General features: G+C 36.5%; 1 protein-coding gene across 1 annotated transcript in view; it reads left to right on the top strand.

Moving 5' to 3' along the window:
• LOC110222883 (uncharacterized) overlaps positions 1–25,017 on the top strand; it is a 64,254-nt gene extending 39,237 nt beyond the window's left edge. The window contains exons 3-4 of the mRNA XM_078155578.1: positions 554–667; positions 24,303–25,017. Of these exons, the coding sequence (XP_078011704.1) occupies positions 554–611 (58 nt within the window). The 3' untranslated portion in view covers positions 612–667; positions 24,303–25,017. The remainder of the gene's footprint in view (positions 1–553; positions 668–24,302) is intronic.
• The last annotated feature ends 893 nt before the right edge of the window (positions 25,018–25,910 follow it).

Below are 25,910 nucleotides of genomic sequence, written 5' to 3'. Positions count from 1 at the left end.
AAGAAAGTCACCAAGAGTAAACAAGTTTGAATAATTCAGTAGGGTTAAGTGATTTAGTGATTACTTTCTGATTGGGAAAGAGAACGTATTTGTCCCTTTGGAGTACAACCTTGCCTAAAGGTCATTGAGGAAATGAAAAGAGACAGGCTCTGGGCTTGATACTCTAAAGATGGAGAGAGAAGGACAAGGCTGGGCCATAATTCATGTAATTTAGGTGCAATAAGCAAAGGTCATTCAAACAGACTTGGGTGATAGGGGTTGAGGGGGTGGGAAAATTTACCTTTTCAGGTCAGGTAAGGGAAGTGTAAAAGAGTTATCAAAGTACATTGAAGTAAGAAGGGAATTTGGCAGTGATGGGGGAGAAGAGGTGTACGAGCCAGAAAATAGGGTGAGGGAGGGGATTGCGTCAGACGAAACAAGCTAGAATTATAGAGGGCAAGAGAAAAGTGATCTGAGTTTGAGCAGAAAGGATGATAAAAATAGATTGTTATACAAATACAATTTAAAAAAAATATAAGATGCGGATACTTAGTGCTGTTTTTTTTCTTTTTAGGAAAAAAAGAGAATATGACAGGATTTTATTCTGGGAAAACAAACTTAATCATAACTGAATCTGAAGGTGATGAACTCCATACATTATAATGGAACAGATTAGAAAGCAAAACAGGTCAGTGTGGTCTATATATAAGAAACACACTTAAAAACAAAAATCCCTACATTGTTAAAATTAGACTGCAATAGATTGTATTGTGCCTCAGCTAACTCCAAATAACCAAGAATGTTAATCAAGATCTCAGGCAAGACAAAGATACAAGTAATACTGATGAGACAAGAGAATGAGTAAAGTGAGTAGTACTCCCTCTGGTTAACGCCCACCTCCAAATCACACTGGGTGATTAGATCCTCAGGGGTTTTACTAATTTGAATCCAAGGGTACTTTCTGTGTCTATATTCCTAAAACTATAGCTCATGAGCTCCCACTGATGTTTTTAATAATCAGCCAGTAAACAATTAGTTCATAGCAAAGGCATTTACTAAGATGGCATAAATGAGAACGGTAGCTATCAAACATTCCTACCATAAACTTGGGGCATACTTTCCCAATAAAACAGTAACAAGAGTGAATACATGCATAAAGTACATTGGTAGTGAGGACACATGTAGGGAATATGTGTGGCCAAGGTAATTCGTGCCTCTGGCACTGGAAGCCCCAATGCCCTTTCTCTCTTAGCGGTGTCCTCACGCTGCTTCCCCTTGGGTGCAGCTTCTCTGCTGGATAGATCACTCAGCTAGATTCCCCTCTCCTTCTGCTCTCCTGACAGCTAGAGCTAGTTCTCTCTTAAATTTATGGTTCTTTCTCTTTTCTGCTGTCAGAGGTCACAGTCCTAGGAGTTACCACCTTTGAGTCAACCCTGGACGTGTTTTTTTGCTTAATGCAGTGTCTCATCTTGCAATGTTTCTATCATAAGATACATAGTTGATGAAAGAGGAAGGAGAGAGAAATCCTTCCCTGCCCTTGGCTCTCATGCCCACTGGTAGAGGCTCAAGGGGAAAAGGAGATAGAAATCTCTTTCTTCTCTAAGGAGCTGAGTTCTTTTTCCAGAGGTGCCTTCCTTCTGAATTGCCAGAAGCATGCTGCCTACCTCTTGACAGAGTGGTAATGGACTGAAAATATAGACTAAGACTTAACATTTTTAGTCTTGGCCAGTATGGGATTTTTTTTTTTGCTTGACTATATGCATATTTTTCATAGGGTTTTCTTTAGTTATTGTTGTTTTTTATCTGCCTCATTTGGAGGAGTAGGAGGAAAAAGGGGATAGAGATGGTGTAGTTTAAAAAAATGCACAGAAGACCAGAAAAAAGCAGAGATAAGAACTTTGAAATTTAATATATATTTAAAAAGAAAAACAAGCTATGTATAAAAGATATTCTTTTTCTTTATACATACTACCTATATAGAAATGCCCATTTTATTTAATATTTAAGTTCAGAATAAAAATAAATAAATTTGCAAAAAGAAACTGAATACTGTGAAGCTAATATAACCAACTTTGATCCCAAAGAAATATGTGAGAGGACACCTCTTTCAGGTTCATTGCAGAGGTGGAGGACCATGGAATTATAACAATATATATATAATCACTTTTTTCAATTATTGGTTAGTCTTGATGAACTTTTCCTCCTCTTTATTCTTTATTATAATGGATGGCTCTCTGGGAGGGATAGGGGAAAGATATATTGGGAAATGTAGATAATGTAAAAGAAAAGATTCAGCAAAATTTTTTTTAAAACCAGAGGAGATACTGCTTGAGGAAATATATATGTGTGTATGTGTACATATGTATACACACATATATGATAAAAGCTTGACATCCAAAATCTATAAGGTATTGACACAAATATATGTTTGAGCCATTCCCCAATAATCAATTAGTCAAAGAATAAGGACAGTTTTTAAAAGAAGGAATATAAAATGGCAAAGTAGTTGTTTTCTTCTAACTTCTTGATACCAAAGACCTTTAAAAATGAAATTATGTACCAGATAGAATAATTAAAGCTGAATCCCTAGATAAGAAGACAGAAACACTGCATAAGGCAAAAAAAGAAAAGAAAAGAAAACAAGTAATATGAGGACTTAAATACTTAAAGCTCACATTGAGTGTTTCTAACTCTTCAACCCAATACACACACACACACACACACACACACACACACACACACACAACACACACACACACACACACGCATTCACGCTTGAGGAAAAAGGTCTGAAAAAGACTGAGGCTAGACTTTTCTCCCCAGAGTTTACCGTAGGCAGGGACCTGGACTATCCTACTTTTTATCCCAACATTATGAGGCTGAGAATTTTTAACTTGTGGGCTCTGTGTAGCAATGGACAAGAAAGGACCCAAAGAATGAGGAAGGTAACTAAAGGCAAAAAATTGTTAATGAGGCAGAAAGACCAAAATGCCAAGGTAGAAAAGCCTGAATAAAAAAAAGCTTCATAAACAAATAAATCAAGAGAGAGGTGACAGGCTCTTAAAGATACAAGGAAAAATGTATGAAAACTTATAGAAAAGTCTACAAACACTATGAGCAGATATTATAATTTTAAGGAAAATGAGCTGATACTTCCCAATCAAGATGAGAATTCTGCACATTCCCTAGTAATGGTGGAAGTTGTAAAAAAAAATTCCTGGATCATTCAAAAGAGAAATAAAATCTTCAAAAGAAGAAATTAGGAATAAAAATATAGGAAATCAAAACCCTCTTGCAAAATTAAAACAAAGCAGCAGAGGATGCAATATGGAGACATGATAGGTAATCTCTGAAAGTGTTCTTTTCATATTCAGATATTCTTGGACCACTTTCCCTCAGTCTCTCCTAAGTGCCCATCATTCTTTCTTTTGGATTATACTTATCCACTTATCCCTGTACTCCTCTACCCCAAGTCAGTAATATGAAATTGTATATGCCCCTAGGGGCATTATACACACACACATATTTACATATATGTGTATATATGTGTGTGTGTATATGTACAATGTATATGAAAATAATTGAATTTTTGGATCCCTGACAGTATTAAGAAAAGGATAGAAAAATACTTTATTTTACTGATAATTCATTAGTACCATCTGAAGTTATAGTTTTAAGCTTTCATTCTTTATCTGTCCTTATGGGTCAACTTGTAGAAAAATACTGGTTTAGAGCCAAATTAGCTCTAACAAGTATTTCTCCTCTATTCATAGTATCATATGCTTCTGATTAAGATTATCCTTAAGTCCACTGTAAAGATAACTGTGCATTTTAATTGAAGGTCACCCATCCATGTCTTCTTATCATATGCAATCCTTATTTATGTTCTCCCAAAGGTCCTCCATAGAGCTTCCACCTCATGTGCTATAGGGCTTCCTCTAGCAATTTTTTCGTTTCATTGATACTGGTTCAACCCTTGGAGAGTCTGTCTTGTTTTTGCCAAATGAGTAGCTCATTTTTTCTGATAATTTATTTTAAAATGAAATTACTTATACCACTTCTTATGGGTAGGTCATCATTTGAGCTATGTTACACCCTACTTATGCCCATCTGCATATAGCTCCATTGCCTTTTGGATCATCCACAACTTTTATTCCTCAGAGATTGTGGTGCTGCAATAATCACAAACTGACAGCCTTATCAGGAGAACATTTGAGTTAAAAAGATGGTGGGGTGGAGGGGTGGGGCTAGGGGGCATTTTTGGTAACAGGAAGCAGTATGGGATTGTTAAAAGAACTCAACAGTTTCATAAGTATACTCTGTAATGCCTCTTCTTCTTTTTAATTTTGGGCCTATTTATTACCTTTCTTCAGTACCTGCCATATAAGTGTATATTTACATATGAATATGTGTATGTATGTACATTGGTGTATTAAGTCAAGGAACTGATCTTCCAGTGGAATGTCATAGTCTGAAAAATATGTGTTTGTATCTATTTAGTTTTTCTATATGTGTGTGTCTGTGTGTGTGTGTATATACACACACACATATATACATATACACACACACAACACACACACATACATATATATATACATATATATATGTTATACACACACACACGTAATGAAAGGATTTGTTCTGTGAAGTTTGGATTCAGTCAAAGGGCCGCACTTGAGGACCTAGAGGGCCACATCTCTTGGATCATATTGAAGAGTTTCTATAATGTTGTAGAACTTGATGAAATCGGCACATTGTCATTTGTAAACTGGATTATTGGAAGGGACTTACCATCTATGGAGAATTTCTTTTTCTTTCAGACCTTGTATAGTTCAAATCCCAGCCACTTCCTATCCATATGAACTTGAGGAAGTTACATTTTCTTTCATGGCCTCAGTTTTCTTTTCTCCACCTTCCCATCTAACCCTAAATTTATGAAGCAAAACTGGAAGGACAGTATAGAGGAAAAACTTTTATAGTTCCCCTTTGTTGATTGTTCAGTCATTTCAGTCATGTCTGAATTTTCATGATTCTGTTTGGGGTTTTCTTGGAGTGGTTTGCCATTTTCTTTTCCAGTTCATTTTACAGATGAGGAAACTGAGGCAAACAGGGTTAAGTAACTTGGCCAGGGTCACACAGCTAGCAAGTGTCTGAGGCCAGATTTAAACTCAGAAAGACTCATCTTCCTGACTCCAACCTTGGCACTCTCTCCACTGAGCCACCTAGATACCCTCCTTACCTCTCCTTAAAAATCCTCTGACCTTTGGAATTCTGAGCTTTAACCAAATTTGTAAAATGTTGTTGTTTGTCTTGTACACAGCTGCATATTAACAGTTTGCTTGATTGTTTTACAGACTTGGGTTGTAATTCCCATTAAATATTTAAAATCTTATCTCTTGAGTTCGTAGAGTGCAAGTGTTTTTGAACCTATGAATTTGAACAGTTCAACCATAAATACCATGTGAACAGCGTATTTGTCATCAGTACAAAACTAGTCAAAATGTTTCATAGAGAAAAGCAGCTCAAACTAACCACCAGAGCTTCCCTGGAGTGTGTGTGCAAGCATGCATGCACACACACACACACACACACACACACACACACACACACACACAGTTCCAGTCTTCTGTTTTTAATTGACATGCTAAAAATGTGTGTGGCCATTCTCACTAAGAGATTCAAAACCACATTTTCCTTTTTTTCCCCTCTTCCTTAACAAAAATGATCTATGGAAATTATATTTATTTACTGCTAATCCAAGGGAACAAAAGGTTTTCTGGGGAGAGAAACTAATAAAGACCTCATGATTTAAGGAGTGCTTATTGAATAATTTTTGTTGGAAAAGAAGAAAAACAGCCTAGTAGGAATTCAGGAGGCTATGGAACTTAACCTGTTCCTCAAATGACACACAGGTAACTGCTACCTTTTCCTGACTTTTGATATTAAACAGTTACATAGAGATGCATCATTTAAGCAATTAGAAGTATGCTCATTGTTTAACTGGGACTAAATCCTTCAGGAAACAAATTCTGTACTAAAATTAGAAGTTGCAAGTGGTCCAACAGCAGTACGAGGAGTCAGAATTTTGTAGGAACTATAGAGTCTCTTAGTTCAAATCAGGACACTGGAGTGTGACTATATAAATTACACAACTCTGCCAAAGGCTGACATAGATAGAGTAATACTCGATTTCCATTTATTCTTTTCTAAAGTTTATTTGATTTGTCTTTTTTTCATGTGTGGATGAATTCTTTATAAATGATGTACTTAATTGGTTAGAAGCCAAATGATTTTCTTACCCCCAGGGAGGTTGTGACTTGCCCAAAATTACACAGGTAGTAAGTGGCAGAGGTGGGGTTTGAAGACAGGTCATTGAATCATAGAATGTTAGAGCTGAAAGTGACAGATTTGGAGAACATGGAGGTCAAAAAGAGAGAATGTCAGAAATTATAGAAGACTCAAAGATACTGAAGAAAAGAACCTGATAATGATCTTTTTTCCTTCTAAAAAGTATTTTGTTTTTTCCAGTTACATGTAAAGATAATTTTAACATTCATTTTTTATAAAATTTTGAGTTCCAAATTTTCTCCCTCTCTCCCTCCTCCCCAAGACAGTAAGCAATTTGATATAGGTTATATATGTATGTGATCATTATCTTTAAAGATATCACATAAGCAAATTTCCCAGAATTAACCAGAATAAGTAATATTGTGAGTTCATAGAATCCCAAGAGTAGAAATTTAAACATCCAAGTCATCCAGGCCTGGTATAGTTAAACTTCAAAACTATGACCAAAAAAAAAGTAAAAAACTATTGATCCTGGGTTCTCAAGGTGGTTTTTTCCCCTTAAAATAGCCTCCAGATTAAATCAGTATATATTATAATATACAATTGACTTCAATGCAAAGGCAGGAAAAGGTACAGATGACAAGAGAAAGAAAGGAGAGGCCAGAGACTTGTAGACTACATAGAAGCTTCAGTTATTTCTCTCATAAGGACTCTTAAAATTGGTAAGGTTAGCTAGGGGGTGCAGTGGATAGAGCACTAGCCCTGGAGTCATAAGGACCTGAGTTCAAATTTGGCCTCAGACACTTACTTGCTGTGTGACCCTGGGCAAGTCACTTAAGTTACCAATTGTCTAAAAAAAGAAAAAAAAAGAATAGATACTGAATATAGAAAGCACCAAATAACATTGCAAAGAAATGAAATAAATTATATTTTAACATATAGGGAAAGACTAGATACTGATGTGAGTTAGTTATTCTTGAATCAGCTGTTTATGTCAACTAGGTGGTACAGTGGATAGGGAATTCTGGGCCTGGTATCAGGAAGACCTGAGTTCACATCCAGTATCTGATACTTACTAGCCATATGATACTGGGCAAGTCATTTAACCTCTGCCTTCCTCAGTTTCCTAGTAGAGCTAATAATAGCACCTATTTCACAAAGTTGTGAGTATCAGATGAGATAATATCAGTAAAATATACCTGGCAAATAGTAAGTGCTTAATAAATGCTTATTATCTTTCCCTATACATATGACTGACTGGTCAGGGTAATAATCAGAATTAGTGAAGAGGAAGAGAGGAGGAGGAGGAAGAATGACATACAACTAAAAGACTAAAAGAAATTAATCCTAATGTATTTAAACAAGAATCAGCAATGAGAAATGGGAACTGGATATCAAAAATAATATTGACACTGTTTAATTTTATATGGATATTTAATTTTTGTAAGTCTGCTGCCATAACAAGAAGACAAAAAGAACCCCAAAAGTGTCTTAGTTAGCAAACATTTGACTTAGTTGCCAAGTGGAAAGATATGAGATAGTTTACATTGTGAGCTTCTTGAAGGTAGAGACCATCTTTTATGTATCCCTAACTCTTAGCACAGTGTCTGGCACATAGCGTTGTTGTTTGTCCTTCATTTTCCCCCCCTTTTTTTGGGGGGGGGCAAGGCAATTGAGGTTAAGTGACTTGACCGGGGTCACACAGTTAGTATCATGTGTCTGAGGCCAGATTTGAACTCAGGTCCTCCTGACTTCAGGGCCAGCGTTCTATCCACTGCACCACCTAGCTGCCCCTGTCCTTCATTCTAAAAGGGGACCAATGACATCACAAGGGTGATGTCTTGACTTTCATGTCAGTTTTTTGAGTGAGGCAGAGCTGTCCAAATCCTCACTCTCCTCCAGAATCATCAAAATCCAGTGTTAAGACTAAAGTCAAGACAATTGGCAATGACCTCGGATAAAGTTAGTAAGTGACATTGGCCTTTCTAAATTAAGGTCTTTCCCAGGTCTCAGTTTATCTGAGGCAGAGGTTCCCAAATTTATTTGGCCTACCACCCCCTTTAAAAAAAATTACTCAGTTGGCCCCCTGGAAATCCACTTTCTTTAACCCTTTAACAATTTTTTTGAAATTTGTATCACTTCAAAAAATACAATTTATTTTTAGAAAATGACACATCTTAAATTTAATAATTTATTGTAAATTTGTGGGTTTTTTCCTGCATTGAAATTGTGATGATGCAATATTGTATCATGTAACCATATAGTATCATATTGTAAACAAGTTATTACATACGCATATTCCACCAATGCATGCTGGACTTCCCCACAATGCAAAACATACTCACCTGCCAACACTTACTTGTTAAGACCTGTCAGTGGACTTGACCGCTGATGGGTTATAACTTGCATTTTGTGCATTTATTTGGAAAATTATGTAATCACTATGACTCTAACTCAGTTTCACAACAGATAAAACATATATGAATGGTTTTTCAAAATTTTCTTCTTTCTTTATGCTTCTACTGCCCCCTTATTTTTATTCAGTGCCCCCTAATTGCACCCAAGGCTACTACCATCCCCCCAATCTGTCCAGTGCCCCTGAGAGGGCAGTATTGCCCCTGTTGGGAACCTGTGAGAGGCAATGACCATTTAATGACTAAGGGCTAGGTAAGAATTGAGACAAAAGATGGCCTAATTTACCATCACAAAAATATCAGTCTGGGAGGGGAAGACCTTCAGAGTTTATAGTCTGCACAGAAAACAATTGCTATTTACACTCATTCTAAGCCATCAAAATCTAAACAGTGAGCCACAGAGGCTTGGACTGGGGACCATTATTGGTCATTCAATGAAAGCAGAGTGTTTTGATACATAGTAGGTACAATAAATGTTGATTGATATAACTGTTTACAATGTAAACTCATTTGTAAAATCTTACAAAGAAGGACAGTTTTGATCAGTATCAGTTCAAATCAGAGTGATGGGAGGGCAAAACCAATTTAAAGAAAGATTAGCAAGAGATCCAACTAGGTCATCCCAAGGACAATTAAACATGAAAATGTAAGGAGGACTGTAAGTAGAGGAAAATGGAAAAGATTTGTAAAGATTACTGTAATTCACTGTTTTTAACACAAGGATAATGGGATCACTACACTTGGACCCTTATATCACAGTCCTCTAAGTATTTATAAAAGAAGTTGATATATTGCTAAAGAGAACAAAGACGGGAAAAGTTGCTGGATTGAATCAATATATAGAAAGATCTATACTAGAGAAGACACAGTTGTGAGAGCCCTGAAGGCTCTTTATGTAAGGTATCTGAAGGAAGAGGACTTAACCAAAGGCGTAGAAAAAAAAAATCTTAAACCTTACTAATATTTTTTTAAAAAACCAACCAAGACAAAATATCAACATCTACCTACTTATATTTTTACCTTTCCATCTATATTAAAGCTTTATGTGAGTCATATATGCATGGTTTGTGGGCATTCTTGATAAGGTTATTAGTAGGGAACAAGCACGTTTTTGCAATCTTTGTTCAACAGTGAACCACAAATTTACCATTTTACAGTTGACTGAAAGATGTGGAGAAGATAAAATCCCATTGTGTATTTTTTTCTTTTTTTGGTTATGAAAAAGCATTTGATTTGGTATGTTAACACTGCCTCAAGAGCCTTCTTCTAACAAGATGTCTTCCATCCATAAATCAAAATCATTCAAGCTTTCTTGAAAGATAAAACAATAGAAATAGTCTTGTCCAATGATCCTCTCATCATTATCATCAAGTAAGGTATAAAATCTTTGTGTGTGCTTCCCAAAGTCATTTGCCACTGTGATGAAGAAAATCCAGTGCAAAGTCCAAGTTGAAGATGCTTTCTCTGTGAATGGTGAGGTCCTTCTCAGACATCTTACTGTTTAATATTATCTCCCATTGTTACCTGTCATGTGTTCTTTGTTACAAATAAGTTTGTAACCTCACTATCTCACAAACATGCATCTATAGATTATAGGAGAAAAAGAACTACAGTATTGTATCAATTACATTACAGAATGATACAGTTGGTCTTGTAATTTAAAAAATTAATTAAAAAGAAAAAATATCTGAAGCTATATTCTAAACCACAGGTTAAAAATAAAAGATAGATGAATGGGGCATTGGCTAGAATGAGGCTATCACAGGGTGAAACTTCTAATACTACATAGTGGGGAGGTGCAGAGTTTTAAGAAATAGTTAATTGCATAAAATATAAAAATTCTGTTTAGTATTCTTTTAGTAAGTTTGGGATAAGAATTATAAAATAATAAAATTTGAGTTGTCTTCTAACAAAATATACAAAATGTGAATCAAATGGTTAGCTCCAAAAAATTTGGAGTTGTGATTCAATTCAATCCAGAAAGTATTGAGAGAAAGAAAAAAAATGATAACCTGCTGAAAGGTGCTATGAAATACAAGACAATATGGGTTTTGAATATATATGAATCAAATCATAGAGCAGCTAAATTAATAAAGAAAAACTCCATCTTTCAAGAAGAGAAATAGAAAATTAATCATAGCAGGATATTTCAACATTCTAAAATATGGTAAATAAAAAAAAGATTAATATAGGAAATTACATGATTGAATGAAACATTGAATAAATTGGATTTAATACCCACAGAGAATATATAGGGGAAATTAGGAATATATAATTTTTTTCATGTACACATAGAAGGTTCCAAAAAATTCATCATATTTTAGTCATAGAGAAGCTCTAGGTAAATTTAATAAGGCAGGAATTTTAAATACTTCAGTTTTTGAGCATAGTATGTTAAACTTAGAAGTAAATCTTAATAATGTGGTCAAAAGCTATTGGTCTATATGGACTTTTTTAAAATGGCTAATTGAATACTGCAGGATTTAAAGAAGAAATTATATGTATGTGTGTGTATATATATATATATGTATATACATATATATATATATATATATATTAAAAAGCAGATTGCCTTACAGATAATACCACAAATACTACATATCAAAATTTATAGGGATGCTGCTAAAACCATATACCAATTTGTGTACTCTAAATTACCCTTGAATCCTTTGTCCTCTTGCCAATCAAACCTTTAGCCCTAGGTTATTCCTATCAACCTTCTTCACTGTTTCTACTTATGTACTACTAAATAGTGTTGGAGCATGTCATGAAGTCATGCTGATTGAATTCACTAAAAATTTGTCATCCAGTCTCAACTTTCTCTGGAGGTGGAGAGCATTTTTGCTCAGGAGTCCTTTGGAATTTTCTTGGCTTATTATGTTGCTGAGAAGAGATAAGTCATTCACAGTTGATCATCATACAATATTGCCGTTACTGTGTACAATGTTCACTTGGTTCTACTCACTTCACTTTATATCAGTTCATGTAAGTCCAGGTTTTCCTGAAATCCTCCTGCTCGTCATTTCTTATAGCACAATAGTGTTCTATTACATTCATATACCACAACTTGTTCAGCCATTCCCCAGCTGATGGGCATCCCCTCAATTTCCAATTCTTTGCCACCATAAAAAGAGCTGCTGTAAATATTTTTGTACAAGGAGGCCCTTCCCCCCCACCTTTTTTTTTTGGTAAGGTAATTTGGGGTTAAGTGACTTGCCCAGAGTCACACAGCTAGTGAGGGTTATGTGTCTGAGGCCAGATTTGAACTCAGGTCCTCCTGACTCCAGGGCCAGTGCTTTCTCCCCCTTTTTAAAAGCTCTTTGGGATACAGACCTAATAGTGGTATTGCTGGATCAAAGGGTTTGATTGCCCTTAGCGCATAGTTCCAAATTGCTCTCCAGAATGGTTGGATCAGTTCACAACTCCACCAACAATGCATTAGTGTCAGGGCTGGAATTCTCAGCACCTCTGTTAATCATCACCTATTCTCTCCTCCTTTGCTCCAGTCTCTAATGGAATGGTGGCCCTTGTAGCCTCCACTTGTGCTTTTTCAGATACCATACTTTTCTGTTTCTCCCAGGAATCTGTTCCTCCTTCGTTCCTTCTCTTTCTCTCATCTTAAGATTCTCCTTATCCACTGGCTTCTTAAAAACTTGTCCAGGGGCAGCTAGGTGGTGTAGTGCATAGAGCTCCAGCTTTGGAGTCAGGAGGACCTGAGTGCAAATCTGGCCTCAGACACTTGGCACTTAACTAGCTGTGTGACCCTGGGCTAGTTACTTAACCCCGATTGCCTCACCAAAAAGCAAAAAAAACCCTCAAAACAAAACAAAAAAAGCCCTTATTCATATCTCCTTTATCCTTAAAGAATAGTCACTCAACCTTGCTGTTTTCTGAAGCTGCCATCCTTTGTTGCTTCTTCTCCATTTCAAGTAAAAATTCTAAGAAAGGGTTTGCATATATTCATGGACTACATTTCCTCACCTCTTATTCAATTCTCAATCCCTTCAAACTTAGCTTTTAACTCCACCACACAACTAGAACCCTGTTACCAATAATCCTTTTTTAAAAAAATATATTTTTACTGATGTATTTTGTTTTTAACATCATCTAGATTTCCCCCTGGAGTCATTCAGGTGGCTCATTGGAGAGATGGCTAGGCCTGAGGTCAGCAAGACTTAAGCTAATGAGTGCCAAATCTACTCTCAGATACTCATTAGCTGTATGACTCCAGACAAGTCACTTATCCACTGTATGCCTCAGTTGTAAAATGAGAATTATAATGACACCTACCTCACCCAATGTTTGTGAGGGATCAAAGGAGATTTTTGTTTGGGAAGTGCTTAGCATAGTGCCTGGCACATAAATTTTTGTTTGTCCTCCATTTTTGAAGATGACCAGTGATATCACAGTGTTAGGGTGAGGGATTAGTATGTTTGGCTGTGGCTGATAAGTCTGAGTCAGAAGACTCCACCACAAGTCAGGCACAAGTAGTCTGTTAGAACATTTGGGATGGATATGTCTCTGGATTTTCACAGTTTACTTTTCCTTTGTGCTACTGGGATTCTGCTTTGCTCAGAGAGTATAGGGCGTCCTTTGATTTGGGCACCCGTGCTAGGTGGTTCAGTGCTAGCATCTCCCATATATCACAAATGATGCTAAAGCTTTTCAGAAAGACTTTTAGAGTATCTTTGTACTGCTTCTTCTGACCACTGTATGAGTACTTGCCTTGTGTGGGTTCTCCATAAGATAGTCTTTTAGTTAAGTATGCATTTGGCATTCAGGCTACGTGGCCAGCCTATTGGAGTTGCACTGCCTGCAGTAGAGAGGACCTTAGTACTTTCTCTGGTTGGCACCTTATCTTGCCAGGTAATCTTCAGAATCTTCCTAGAGTAATTCAGATGGAAGTGGTTCAGTTTTCTGGCTTGGCAGATAGACTGTCTAGGTTTCGTAGGCATACAACTGTGAAGTCAGCACAGTGGTTCTGTAGACCTTCAATTTGGTATACAGCCTAATACCTCATCTCTCCCACATTTTCTTTAGAAGCCTTCGAGATGCTGAGCTAGTTCTGGCAATGTGTGCATCAACCTCATCATCCATGTGGACAGCCCTGGAAAGTATACTGCCAAGGAAAATGAACTGATCCACAGCATTCAATATTTTTCCATTTACTGTGACCAGTGGTTCATATGGATGGTGTGGTGCTGGCTGATGGAGAACTTTTGTTCTCTTGGTATTGATTGTCAAACCAAAATTAGCACAAGTAGCAAAGAATTGATCCATACTCTGTTGCATTTCATCCTCAGAGGCTACACTGAGACCTAACCACAAAAAACATTGTGGATGGACCTTTGCAGCAAGCACTGGCATTTAATACACTACATCACCGTAAGGAGAAGAGACAGGCAGGATGTGAGAATGAGGAAGGTGATGTGTGGCACAGAGTGCTGGACCAGTCATAGACTTATCCTCTCTAAGCTGTCCGTCACATTCAACCAAAGTGGTGACCCCAAGGCAAGATGGCTGTCAAGAGACTCAACTATCAACAGATTAGAGCACTTCTCTGAGCAAAAACAGTTCATTGCTGACCTGAAGGGAAAGCTGAGTCAGCACACAGCAAAAGTGGAGCAGAAAAGGAGTGGGCAGCTTTCAGAGACTTTGTGTACAGCACCACACTTGCTCATCTGGCCAGAACACTTGCAAACACCAAGAGTGGTTTGACAAAAATGATGGGGAAATTCAGAAGCTGCTAAATGAGAAATGAGAACACAGGATTTATCATCAGGACAGCTCATCTGTCTCCAAGAAGGCAGTATTTAGCTCCATCAAAATTAAATTACAGGCAAAGCTTAGAGAGGCGCAGAATTCTTGGCTCAGTAAGATAGCAGATGAGATTCAATTTTATGTCAACAGCAACAATCTGAAGTGCTTCTACAATGCCTTGAGGATTATTTATGGGCCAAGCACCATCACTGCTGATGGTGGAGCCACATTGATCAGTGGTAAGGACATGATCCTGGAGAGATGGGCTGAACATTTTCAATAGTGTTTTCAACAGATCATCGTCAACCAATACTGAAGCAACTGACTACATGCCTCAGGTTATATAGTCAATCCCTCTCTAGCCAAAGTTCCAACTGAAGAAGAAGTATTGAATGCCTTCAAGCTCCTCTTGAGTGGCAAAGTGCCTGGCACTGATCCATCCCAGCAGAGATCTACAAAGCAGAGGGTCCACTGCTCATACAGAAGCTGACTGAAATCTTCCAGATTGTATGGCAACAGGAAGTTATCCCCTGGGAAATCAAGGATGCCTCCATTGTCCATCTCTATAAAGGAAAAGGAAACAAGTTGTCTTGTGACAATCACAGGGGAATCTCTCTCTTAGTTACTGCTGGCAAGATTCTTGTCAGAGTCCTCTTTAACCAGCTGATTCTTTACCTAGAAGATAATTATCTGCCTAAGAGCCATCATGGCTTTAGAAAGGGCTGAGAAATGGTTGATATCTTTGCTGCCAGACAATTCCAGGAGAAATGCCAGGAATAGAACAGAGATTTGTACACTGTGTTTATTGACCTGACCAAGGCCTTGTTGCTGTCAGTCATGAAGGCTTGCAGAATATCATGGCAAAATTTGGTTGCCTGAAGAAGTTCGTCAGTATGATACATCAGTTTCATGATGGTATGCTCTCATGGGCTCTGAATGAATGACAATACTCTAATGCTTTCCTAGTTACCAGTGCAGGTGTGTGTGCTTGCTCCTCTGCTTTTTAGCATGATGTTTTCCGTGATGTTGTCAGGCACCTTCAACAAGGATGAAAACAGCATCAAGGTCAGCTATCTTACTGATGGTAAACTATTTAACTTGAAAAGGCTGCAAACCTCTTCTTTACAACATGACTAATGTGAAAATATGTTTAATAGTTTAATAATGTAGAGCCTATATCAGCTTGCACACCATCTTGGGGAAGGAGGGGGAGAAAATTTAAAACTCCAAAGCTTATGGAAGTGAATATTGAAAATAAAAATAAATTTAAAAAAAAAGAAGGAAAAAGGCTACAAACCAAGACCAAAGTACAGAGAGAGTTGATGCATGGCTTTTTGTTTGAAGATGATTATGGCACATAAGTAGGTACTTAATTAATTCTTCTTCCCTTCCCTTCCCTTCCCTTTCCCCACATCTCTCCTTTTCTTCTCTCTCCTAGAAAGCCATCCTTTATTAAGAAGCATTTAAAAAGAAAAATAATAGAAAAATTCAGCAAAACCAATCAATACATCCCCCCAAAATGTGATATTATATGCAATGTTCCATCCTTATAAAATCACCCCTCACCCCACCCTCCACACACCCCTTCACCTCTACAAAGGAGTGGATGGAAGTGTCTTCTCATGTCTTTTCTTTGGGTCTAACCATCTTCTTTAGAATTTTGCAACATTCATTTATGTTTGGCTTGTTATTTTACATTGTTGTAGTCATCGAGTGTGTTATTTATTGGCTCTACTTAATTCATTTTGCATCAGTTCATATAAGTCTTTTCATGATTCTCTGTATTGATCATATTTGTCATTTCTTACAGTACAATAATATTGCGATTACATTCATGTACCACAATTTGTTTAGCCATTCCCCAATCAATTAGCATCTACTTTGTTTCAGTTTCTTTGGTACCACAAAAAAAAGTGTAGCTATAAATATTTTGGTTTATATGGATCCTTCCTTTTTGTCTCTGACCTTCTTGGAGAATATATTTAACAGGAGAATCTCTGGGTCAAAGGGTATGGACATTTTACCTGCTTTTTTTGCATAATTCCAAATTGCTTTTTAGAATATTTAGACTAATTCATAGTTCTGTCAATTATGCATTAGTATATCTGTTTTTCTGCAACACCTCCAACATGGATTATTCCCATCTTTTGTTACTTCAGGGTTGTTTTGACTTGCATTTCTCTTATTATTGTTGATTTAGAGCATTTTTTCATATGTTAATAATTTGAAATTCTTTTGAGAATTTTGTTCAGATCCTTTCACTGCTTGTCTATTGAGAATGTCTTACCAAAAGGCAAAAGAAAAAGAAAAAGATACTGGTCTAAATCTAATTTCAGCTACAGGACTTTTCACCAACAATCTCTTAATTGCTAAATCCAATGACCTTTTCTCAGTCTTCATTCTACTTATCCAATTTGAAGCCTTTGGCACTGCTGACCACCCCCTCCTCCTGTTTATTCTGTCCTTTTTTGGCTTCCATGTGACTGCTGTATTTGACCATTCCTTGTCAGTCTTTTTTTTGCTGATTTATCATCTTGCTCACTAAGCCTTTGTGTCACTCAAGGCTCTGTTCAGAGCTACCTTTTCTTCTGTTTATGCTTTTTCCCTTAGTAATCTCATCAGTTCCAATCAGTTCAATTATTAGCTTCACACAAATGACTTCCAAATCCATATGTCCAAGCAAATGTCTCTCCTGAACTCTAATCCCATATTGCCTGATGAGCATCTCTACTTGTATGTCTTCTAGGTATCTCAAATTTAACATGTCCAAAGCAGAACTCATGATATTTTCCTGAAAACCCACCCTTCCTCCAAACTTCCTTATTTCTGTTTAGTTCACAACTATCTTTCCAATCATTCAAATTTAAAACCTTTCAGCCATTCTTAATTCTCCCTTCTCCACTCCAATATGCAATTTCTAAGTCTTGTCAGTTCTACCTGTCTAGTATCTTTTGCATTCGGCCCCTTCTCTCCACTCACACTGCCTCTGCCTTACTTCAGATCTTAATCACTTGTCACTTTGACTACAGTAATAGCTTCTTATCCTTGCTCTTGGTCTCTCATTTCTCTAATCCATCTTTTACATAACTATCAAATTGGTATTCCTCAAACACAGATCTAATCATGTCACTCCCCTACTCAAAATTTTTCTGTATCTCCCTATTGTCTTTAGGATAAAATACAAAATCTTTAGCCTGACATTTAAGCCCTCCACAATATGGTTCCTGATTTCATTTGCAGTCTTTTTTTCATGTTACTCTTCTTACATTACTCTATTCAAGTTATGCTGGCCTCCTAGTAGTACTCCATATATGAAATTCTATTTCCTACCTATGTGTTATTGCCTAGGTGGAGTCCCAGGTCTAGAATACATTCCCTCCCCACCTTAGAATCTCTAGCTTCCTGCAGAGCACTTCTCAATTGTCACCCACTTCTGATTCTTTCTCCTCATTATTACTGTTCTCTTGCTGTTTCTTGGAATTAATTTGTATTATTTTGTATATATGTCATGTGATTGTAGATATTGGGAAGTCTTCATGTTGTAGGTTGACTTGAAATGGGCCTTGAATTAATAGGATGTTGCTAGATGTATATGCCCAACAAGGATTCAGTAGGAGCATCAAGAGTAAGAATCATATATATGGGGGACCATGAGAAAACTGTCCTATGTATAATAGAGGAGAAATGATGGTTAATTGTGGGAGATAATATTAAACAGGAGTGGTGGTTGGGTCAGGGTAAATCTATCATAAATATTAGAAAAACAGTTAAAATCACATGCTCTGATGATGATCAGAGTCAGTGACATCAACTTTGTGTTATTCTGTGATTAAATGAAATTAGTAATGTTTTCAATGTTTATGAATACTCAATTCATTGAATATTAGTCTTTGTTATGGAGCCACAAGTTGTGAGAAGAGTGCCTTAAAGATCATCTAGGTCAGGGGTGGGGAATTGGATTTGGTCTTTTGACTAGACTCAGTCAAAAGGCCACACTTAAAGATCTAGAAGGCCACATGCGGCCTGAAGGCCGCAGGTTCCCCACCCCTGAATTCTAGTTCAACCCCCTCGTTTTATGGATGTTGAAACTGATATTCAGAGGGAAAAATGAGTTGTCCAAGATCACACAGCTAGGTGGTGGCAAAGCCAGGACAATAACTAACTCCTGACTCTCAGTCAGTGACTTGAGAAGTAGTACCATGTGTGTGGAACAGCAAGAAGACTAGTTAGGCTGGACCATAAAGTTCACAAAGAGGAGTAGTGTTTGTGAAGAGCTTTAAATGCCAGGCAGAGGTACTTATGTTTGATCCTAGAGGAAATGGGGAACCACTGGAATTTATTAAGCTGAGAAGGACACAGTCGTATCTGTACTTTGGAATATCAATTTATCTTTGGTGTTGAGGATGGGCTGGAAAAAGGAACAGAGGCAGGGAGACCAATTAGGAGGTAATTGCAGTAGTCCAAGTTAGAGATGATGAGTGTCTGCGCTAAACCAACCAACTAAGTTGGAATAGCAGGAGTTGAGTTGAAATTAAATGTTAACTGGACAGAGAAATGTAGTTCCTCTGCATGCTTGCTTCTATTCCAAAGCAAAGGAGGTTTAAGTAGTACAGCTGTGCTTTCTATCTCAGCTTCCTTCCTTCCTTTGCTAGATTTAGCCTTATCTCCTCTCTCCACTTGTTCTTTTGCTACTTTCTAGCCTTTTCTCCCTTGTCCCTTTCTGATGCCCTGTTTCCATTCTGATGTTCTCTGACCTTTCTTGTCCCTACCCACCCTGATTTTATGTGGATTTTGTCCTCTGGTTTTCATCTATCCTCCTTTATCTTAACCTGACCTTTCTTCAAAATACTAATTCAAGTAAAAAGGGAAAAAAATAGTTTTTTAAAAAAGAGAGATCAATAGACGGAAAACATTTTTATTTTATGAAAAACAGCTGGAGAAAAGACGAAAAAGCAAACAGTCCAAAATATATCAGGCTGCTGCCCGAAGTTCAGCATGCCATTTTTGTAGGACTGTTTTGAATATACAATAATATCCATGAAATATAAAATCATACAACTTTGCTTTTACATAGTGTGGCCAGATTGTGATTAATCTTTAGAGGGATTATATTGATGGAGTAGATTTGTATCCATTCTTCTATGATTAAAGAGACTTTCCTTGAGGCAGTTCCACCTAACCTCCCATGGGGTGCTTAGGAACTATGTGAGCCACTCGAGCCATTCTCCTTAGTGCATAATAAAGTATCATAACTGGACACTATGGAAAGAGCAGTTTGTCCAAACTGAAAGCATAGGCTCCTCTTCAGGGAAAAATCCAGGAGATAGTGAAAGTCAGTTCCTTTGCCCAAGATGCTTGAGGAGCTTGGTTTACTTTGCCCAGGGTGTTCAAGGCCACTCCTTCTCCATCCCCACCCTCCACTAAAATGTTGTTACCTTCCCAGCATTTGGAAGCAAGAAATATTGAATTTTAGATAGGCGACTAGGAGAAGGAATTGCCCTTTTTCTCCTGATATTGTTATTTACTGTTTAAAACAGCCTACCAAGAGAGGAATGTCCCAATACCTTCCTCCATGCCTGGATCTTTATTAATTTTCTGCAGAAAATTTTCTGTTTATGGTACTTAGGCCATTTTTACATGTATGCATACATGACCAATAGAATATTACATTTCATGTGTTGAGAATGACCTAAACACATTCTAAGTGATGTACTGAAACCCTTGAGAAACAAATAAAAGGAAAGGTTACACTGCGCTGACCTTTACGAAATTTATGGAAAAATATAGATAAGAGGATTTGTGAGAAAATACAGATAATGAAAAATCATGGAAGGGCTGTGATCTACATTGATGAAGGGTATACCTACATTGATGATATCACAAATCACTCTAAATGTCAGAGTAAAAAATTGTTTTGGATGTATTGTGGTAGTCTTTTTTTTTTAAACCAGGATTTATAATTTTTAAATAAATATTCATTAATGATATTGGTCTACAGTTCTCTTTCTTTGTCTTTGCCTAGCTCATATATTAGGACTCATAAAAGGAATTTGGTAATTTTCTTTTTTAACTTTTGAGAATAATTTGTGCAGAATAGGTGTTAATAGTTCCTTTAAAGTTTGATAAAATATACCTGTCAATCCATCTGGACCAGGGGGGTCCCCGTCCTTTGGTAATTTCTTTACAATTAGTTTGATTTCTTGTTCTGAAATCAAATTGTTTAAGGTCTGTATTTCATTTTATATTAATTTGTATATTTTATATTTTTATAGCTATTCTTCCCTTCATTTTAAATTCTTAATTTTACTGACATAAATTGTCTATAGTAGCTTCTCATAATAATTTTTATTTCTTCCCTATTCAGATTTCACTTTGCTGTTTAAAAATAGGCTATTTGTAATGCACATCTTCTTGGGGTGGGGGAAGGGGAGAGATGGGGAGAAAATTTGGAACTCAAAATCTTGTGGAAGTGAATTACTTTTTTTTTTTTGCAAGGAAATTGGGGTTAAGTGACTTGCCCAGAGTCACACAGCTAGTAAGTGTTATGTGTCCGAGGCTGGATTTGAGCTCAGGGCCTCCTGACTCTAGGGCCAGTGTTCTATTTGTATCATATAGAGAAAGCAAGAAAAACATAATTATCCATAGCCTTTATTATTTAAATCAGTTTGTTTCAATAAACATACTCTGTTGGCACCAATGCTTCATAAAAACATGAATTGCTTCAAAAAGTGAGGTTTGAAAAAAATCATTAGGTTTAATTATATAAAGTTCACAAGATTTTGCACAACAAAAGCAATATCTTTAAAATTAAAAGAATAAAAATCATTTGGGGGAAATAGGCAGTAAGTATATATAATAAAGGTCTGATATCCACAATCTATAAAGAATTTATATATAAGGCTAATAATGCATACTCTCCAGTGAAGCAATCAAAGCACGTGAACAGTTTCTGAATGAATGAAATAGAATTTAACAAGATCTTATCATGTACGAAGCATTGTGCTAAATGCTGGGCATATAGATAGAAAAGCAAGACAGTCCCTTCCCTCAAAGAGTTCACATTTTAATAGGGAAGACAGATATAAGAAGTTTCGGCTGTGAGTCAGTTGGAAAGGCCCTATGTTAAACCTGTGTCCTTAGGTTTAACAAAGCAGATGGTAATACATCTTTTTAAAATGTCATTTTGATTTATAAAAAACATTTGTTTCTGAAGTTGAATCATTTGACAGTGCCAAAGACTTAATGGCAAGAACTTTTTTCCCCCAGTCTTCAACAGGGGTTGTAACACCCCCAAAGACGATTGAGAGATTGTATCTTCCCTAGATGATGACTAGAAGTACCAATGTAGAAGCAGGGCTGTCTTTCTCTGAGGTATTTCTGTTCCCTGGGCTCTTGGCTTCTAGGAGGAAGCACATACTGACAATAATTACATGAAGGGAGGCTCAAATTAACTAATAATCAGAGAAATTCAAATCAATAGAAACTTAAGATACCATCATACTACCACTAGAATGACCACAACAGCAAAAAATGATAAAAATCTAATGTTGGGGCTATCCAGAAAGCGACATCACTGCATTTGTTAGTGGGTCTGCCGAATGGTTTTAATATTATGTAGTGCAATTTGCAACAAGTCTCACAAAAATGCTAATACTTTTTGACTCAGCGATCCCATTGCTAGGACTCTATCCCAAAAAATTGTAGAAAGGAAAAAGAGACCTATCTGTAAGAAGTATTCAAAACTACTCTATTTGTGATGGCAAAAACCAGAAGCGGTATATAAATTATATGCTAATATAATGAACTGTTATGGTGCCATAAAATAATAAATGTGAAGCTTAGAAGAAAATATGGAAAGCTGTATATGAGGTAATAAAATACATATAAAATAATATAAAAATAGAATCAGCAAAACTAGAACTACGTAAACACTGACTAGAACTATATAAAGAAAAAGATAAGAAAATAGAGAATGAAGGATGGAAAACAGGAGCAAAGGACAAGAGGCAAGCCCATAAGAGGACACAGAACAAAAACTTGCTTGTTATTATTTGTCATTTTTTTTGGTTCTGCCCCTTTTAAAAGTGTCATTTATATTTATTGTATTTACTATTATACCCTCACAATTTGGCTAAGAGTTATTTCTATTTTGCTTTCTCTTATTATTAATGAATCTGAGCATTCTTTCATATGGTGATTAATTGTAATTCTTATGAAAAATGGCTTTGGGTCAGATATATTTCAGTAAGTTGCCCATATATCTATTATCAGCCCCTTATCAAACTTATTTGATTCAAAGATTTTATTCCCAGTTGTCTGCTTATCTTATCCTAGTTATGTTAATTTTTTTAATACTTTTTAATTTCATGTAATCAAAATCATCTATTTTTTTTTTGTGATTGCCTCTATTCCTTATTTGGTTAAAAATTTATCCCTTAACCAGAGCTGTAAAAGATATCTGATCTGATGTTCTTCTTAATTTTTTATGATATGGCCTTTCATATTCAAGTCACATATATGTTTTGTGTTTATTGAAGGATATGATGTCAGTTATTATTCTAAGCCTGATTTCTGCCAGAAGCTCTGCTTTATTAAAGATTTGCCCCTTATTTTGTTTATTTGATTGGTTTTTTGATAGCTACTAAATTTATTATTTTTAAAAATTAAAGTTAGGCCTTAAAAAAATTCTCTTAGGCCACAAATCTAACAAATATTAATCCACAATGTTTCTAATCTGCTTTTTCTGCCTTACCTTACAAATTCAGATTTCTTTGTTCCAACTGAAGAGGACCACTCATTGTCCCTCATTCTTTCCTGACCTTTTCTCATAACCCTTCATTGAATAGACACTCCTGCCATCCACCCTGCACCTCCACCGTCCATCCTTACTATAAATATCCCTACCTCCCACATCCAGTAAGGTGCCATCTCTTTTATAAAGTTTTCCTTGACATCTCAAACAGAAAGAAATCTTTCTCTTCAAATTTCTCAAAGCCTGAACATTTCCATAGCACTTACCTCATTCTCCCTTATTTCATAGTTATTTGTATATTTGTCTTACTTTAAAAAAAATTATTGCTATATTTTTTGACACAATGAATACTACTGAACAATCACATAAACAACACTCTTTACGAATGTGTTTGTGTTTTCCACCTACATATGACTGAAAACTTCTATCTGTGTGATGTTTCTTTTAAAATTTGTCACAGTTAACTCATATTTATCTAGTGCTTTAGAAAGTTTACAGGACACTTTATAAGAGGCAGTGCCACATAGCAGATGAAGAGCTAGCTCTAAGCCAGGAAGATCTTGTTCAGGTCCTTCCTCTGACACTTACTGGCATAGTGACCCTGGGCCAATCGCTTAACATTGCAGTACAGGTGTTTAATGAAGGCAGTTACATCTTAGGCAGCTGTTTAATTAAGACTGTCTGCGCTGGTATAGGTAGTTTCCTACCCGGGAACTCCTTATACCAAAAAAACACAGGTTCAGGCTTCTACAAAAATACTTATCTCATTTGAAATTCACAAAAGCCCAGTGAAGTAGGAATTATTATCTTAATTTTCAGATAAGGAAAAATTAGGCTGACAAGTTTATCTGAGGTAGGACTTGAACAATTGTTCTATTTACTAAACCATCTGGGCCTTCCTCATGCCTAGCAAAGTGCCTTGCCCATAATAGATACTTAATAAATAGTTGTTGATGTATAACCTATATCAGATTTCTTACCATTTCAGGGAATGGGGAGACGGGGGAGAGAGGAATAGAATTTTAACTTGAAACATTTTTTAAAAAATGTTAAAAATTGTTTTTACATGTAATTGGGGAAAAATAAAATATCATTATTTTAAAAAATAGATGTTGAAGATGCCCAAGGGGCCACTGGCCATCTCTTCCTGCCAGGATTCAGTGCAGCCTCCCAACCCACAGAAAAGGATATGTGACTGCAAGGACATATGAAAACATGTAGACATGTAAGAGAAAATACAGCAGGACTCTGTGAAATGTTCTACTCAGGCCCTGGAGAATTATAACATAGAGGAGGACATAACACATCAACGAGGAGTTTGATAAGAAGTACAACCACACCTATCACTGCATTGGGAGTAGGGACTTTGGCAGTTATGTGACACATGAAACTAATTGCTTCATGGACTTCTGCTTGAATGAGCTGAGATTTTTTTTTTAACAATTCTAAGGATAATAAAAAGGATGGGGGTTGTTGGGAATGAGCGGGAAAGGAGGAGCATTAGAGAAGGGATAAAGACTGAAACCTGAGGTAGATAGGATAATGATAACTAAGAATATACATTTTATGTGATTTCAACCTGCACTTAGATATGTACTATGAACCTGGTCACATATATTACCAATTTGTGTACCCTTCCACATATGTGATCCAGCCATATACATTCTCTATGTACATGACTGTTCTCTGTTCGCCATGTGTATATACTTTTCTCGCCATTATTATATGCATTGGTAGGAGAATATGCTCAGATTTATGGGGAAAATCCTTTATTGCTACTTGTCTTACTAAATGGTTTCAATAAATGCCTTTGGTTTGAACTAATTTTGTCCTTTGTCTGAGTATTAAAAGTAAATACATTGATGGGGACTCCTGACCTATAACTTTGGGTGAATGCAGACTCACACAGTACCTGGAGTGAACTTATGCAGGGGACATAGAATGTGACTTGGGAGGATGCCGCCAAATGCTATGACAGCACTGTAATAGCTAACAAGTGCTTTCCTGACAAAATACCTATAAGATTTGGAGTGGTATTATTATAGTCCCCATTTTACAGATGAGGATACTAAAGCTCAGCAAAAAAGGGAAGAGATAAAAAGTGGAGATACAAACTCGTTGTCATATTGCCTCCTACATATTGGGGTCCCAGGGCCTACTAGCTCCTAAACTGTAAAATGAGTGCTTGTATGTGCTAAATCAGTAGAATTAAGTATTAATATTTGATGAGTTAGTAATAAGTAATATTTAAGCAAAAGAATAATTAGACTGATAGGTTCCAGGGCCTAACTATACAATAAACTGTGCAGTAAACTAGCTATGCAGTAAGGGTCCATAGAAAAGGGAGATAGAGAGAGAAAAAGTGAATAACAGAACAAGAATGATTTAGAAGGAAACAACTCCATTAGAGCCATATAGTTCTGCCATGGGAAGTTCAGGAAAACTAGGCCTGGGATTGTAGTCTTTTTGCAATGACCATAAGAACTGGGGAAGCTGACATGGTTACCTGCAACTTTCAGTATCCAAGAGGCCTGATGAAAGCCCAGCTCAGACCTGAAACTGAGTGAAAATAGGAAAATAATACATATACCTCAGATAGCCAGAGATAAAGAGCGGTATCCAAAATGAGTTGGACTCGAGTGACTTCGTAGAGATATCAAAAACCTGGAGTGAAAGGATCTGAATTTGAACCTAACTAAAATTTTCTACCTGTGTGA

Source organism: Phascolarctos cinereus, unplaced genomic scaffold (assembly GCF_003287225.1).
Source record: "Phascolarctos cinereus isolate Bilbo 61053 unplaced genomic scaffold, phaCin_HiC Scaffold_5;HRSCAF=322, whole genome shotgun sequence".
In the NCBI taxonomy this organism is placed as follows: Eukaryota; Metazoa; Chordata; class Mammalia; order Diprotodontia; family Phascolarctidae; genus Phascolarctos; species Phascolarctos cinereus.
This window is presented reverse-complemented; position numbering and strand designations above follow the sequence as displayed.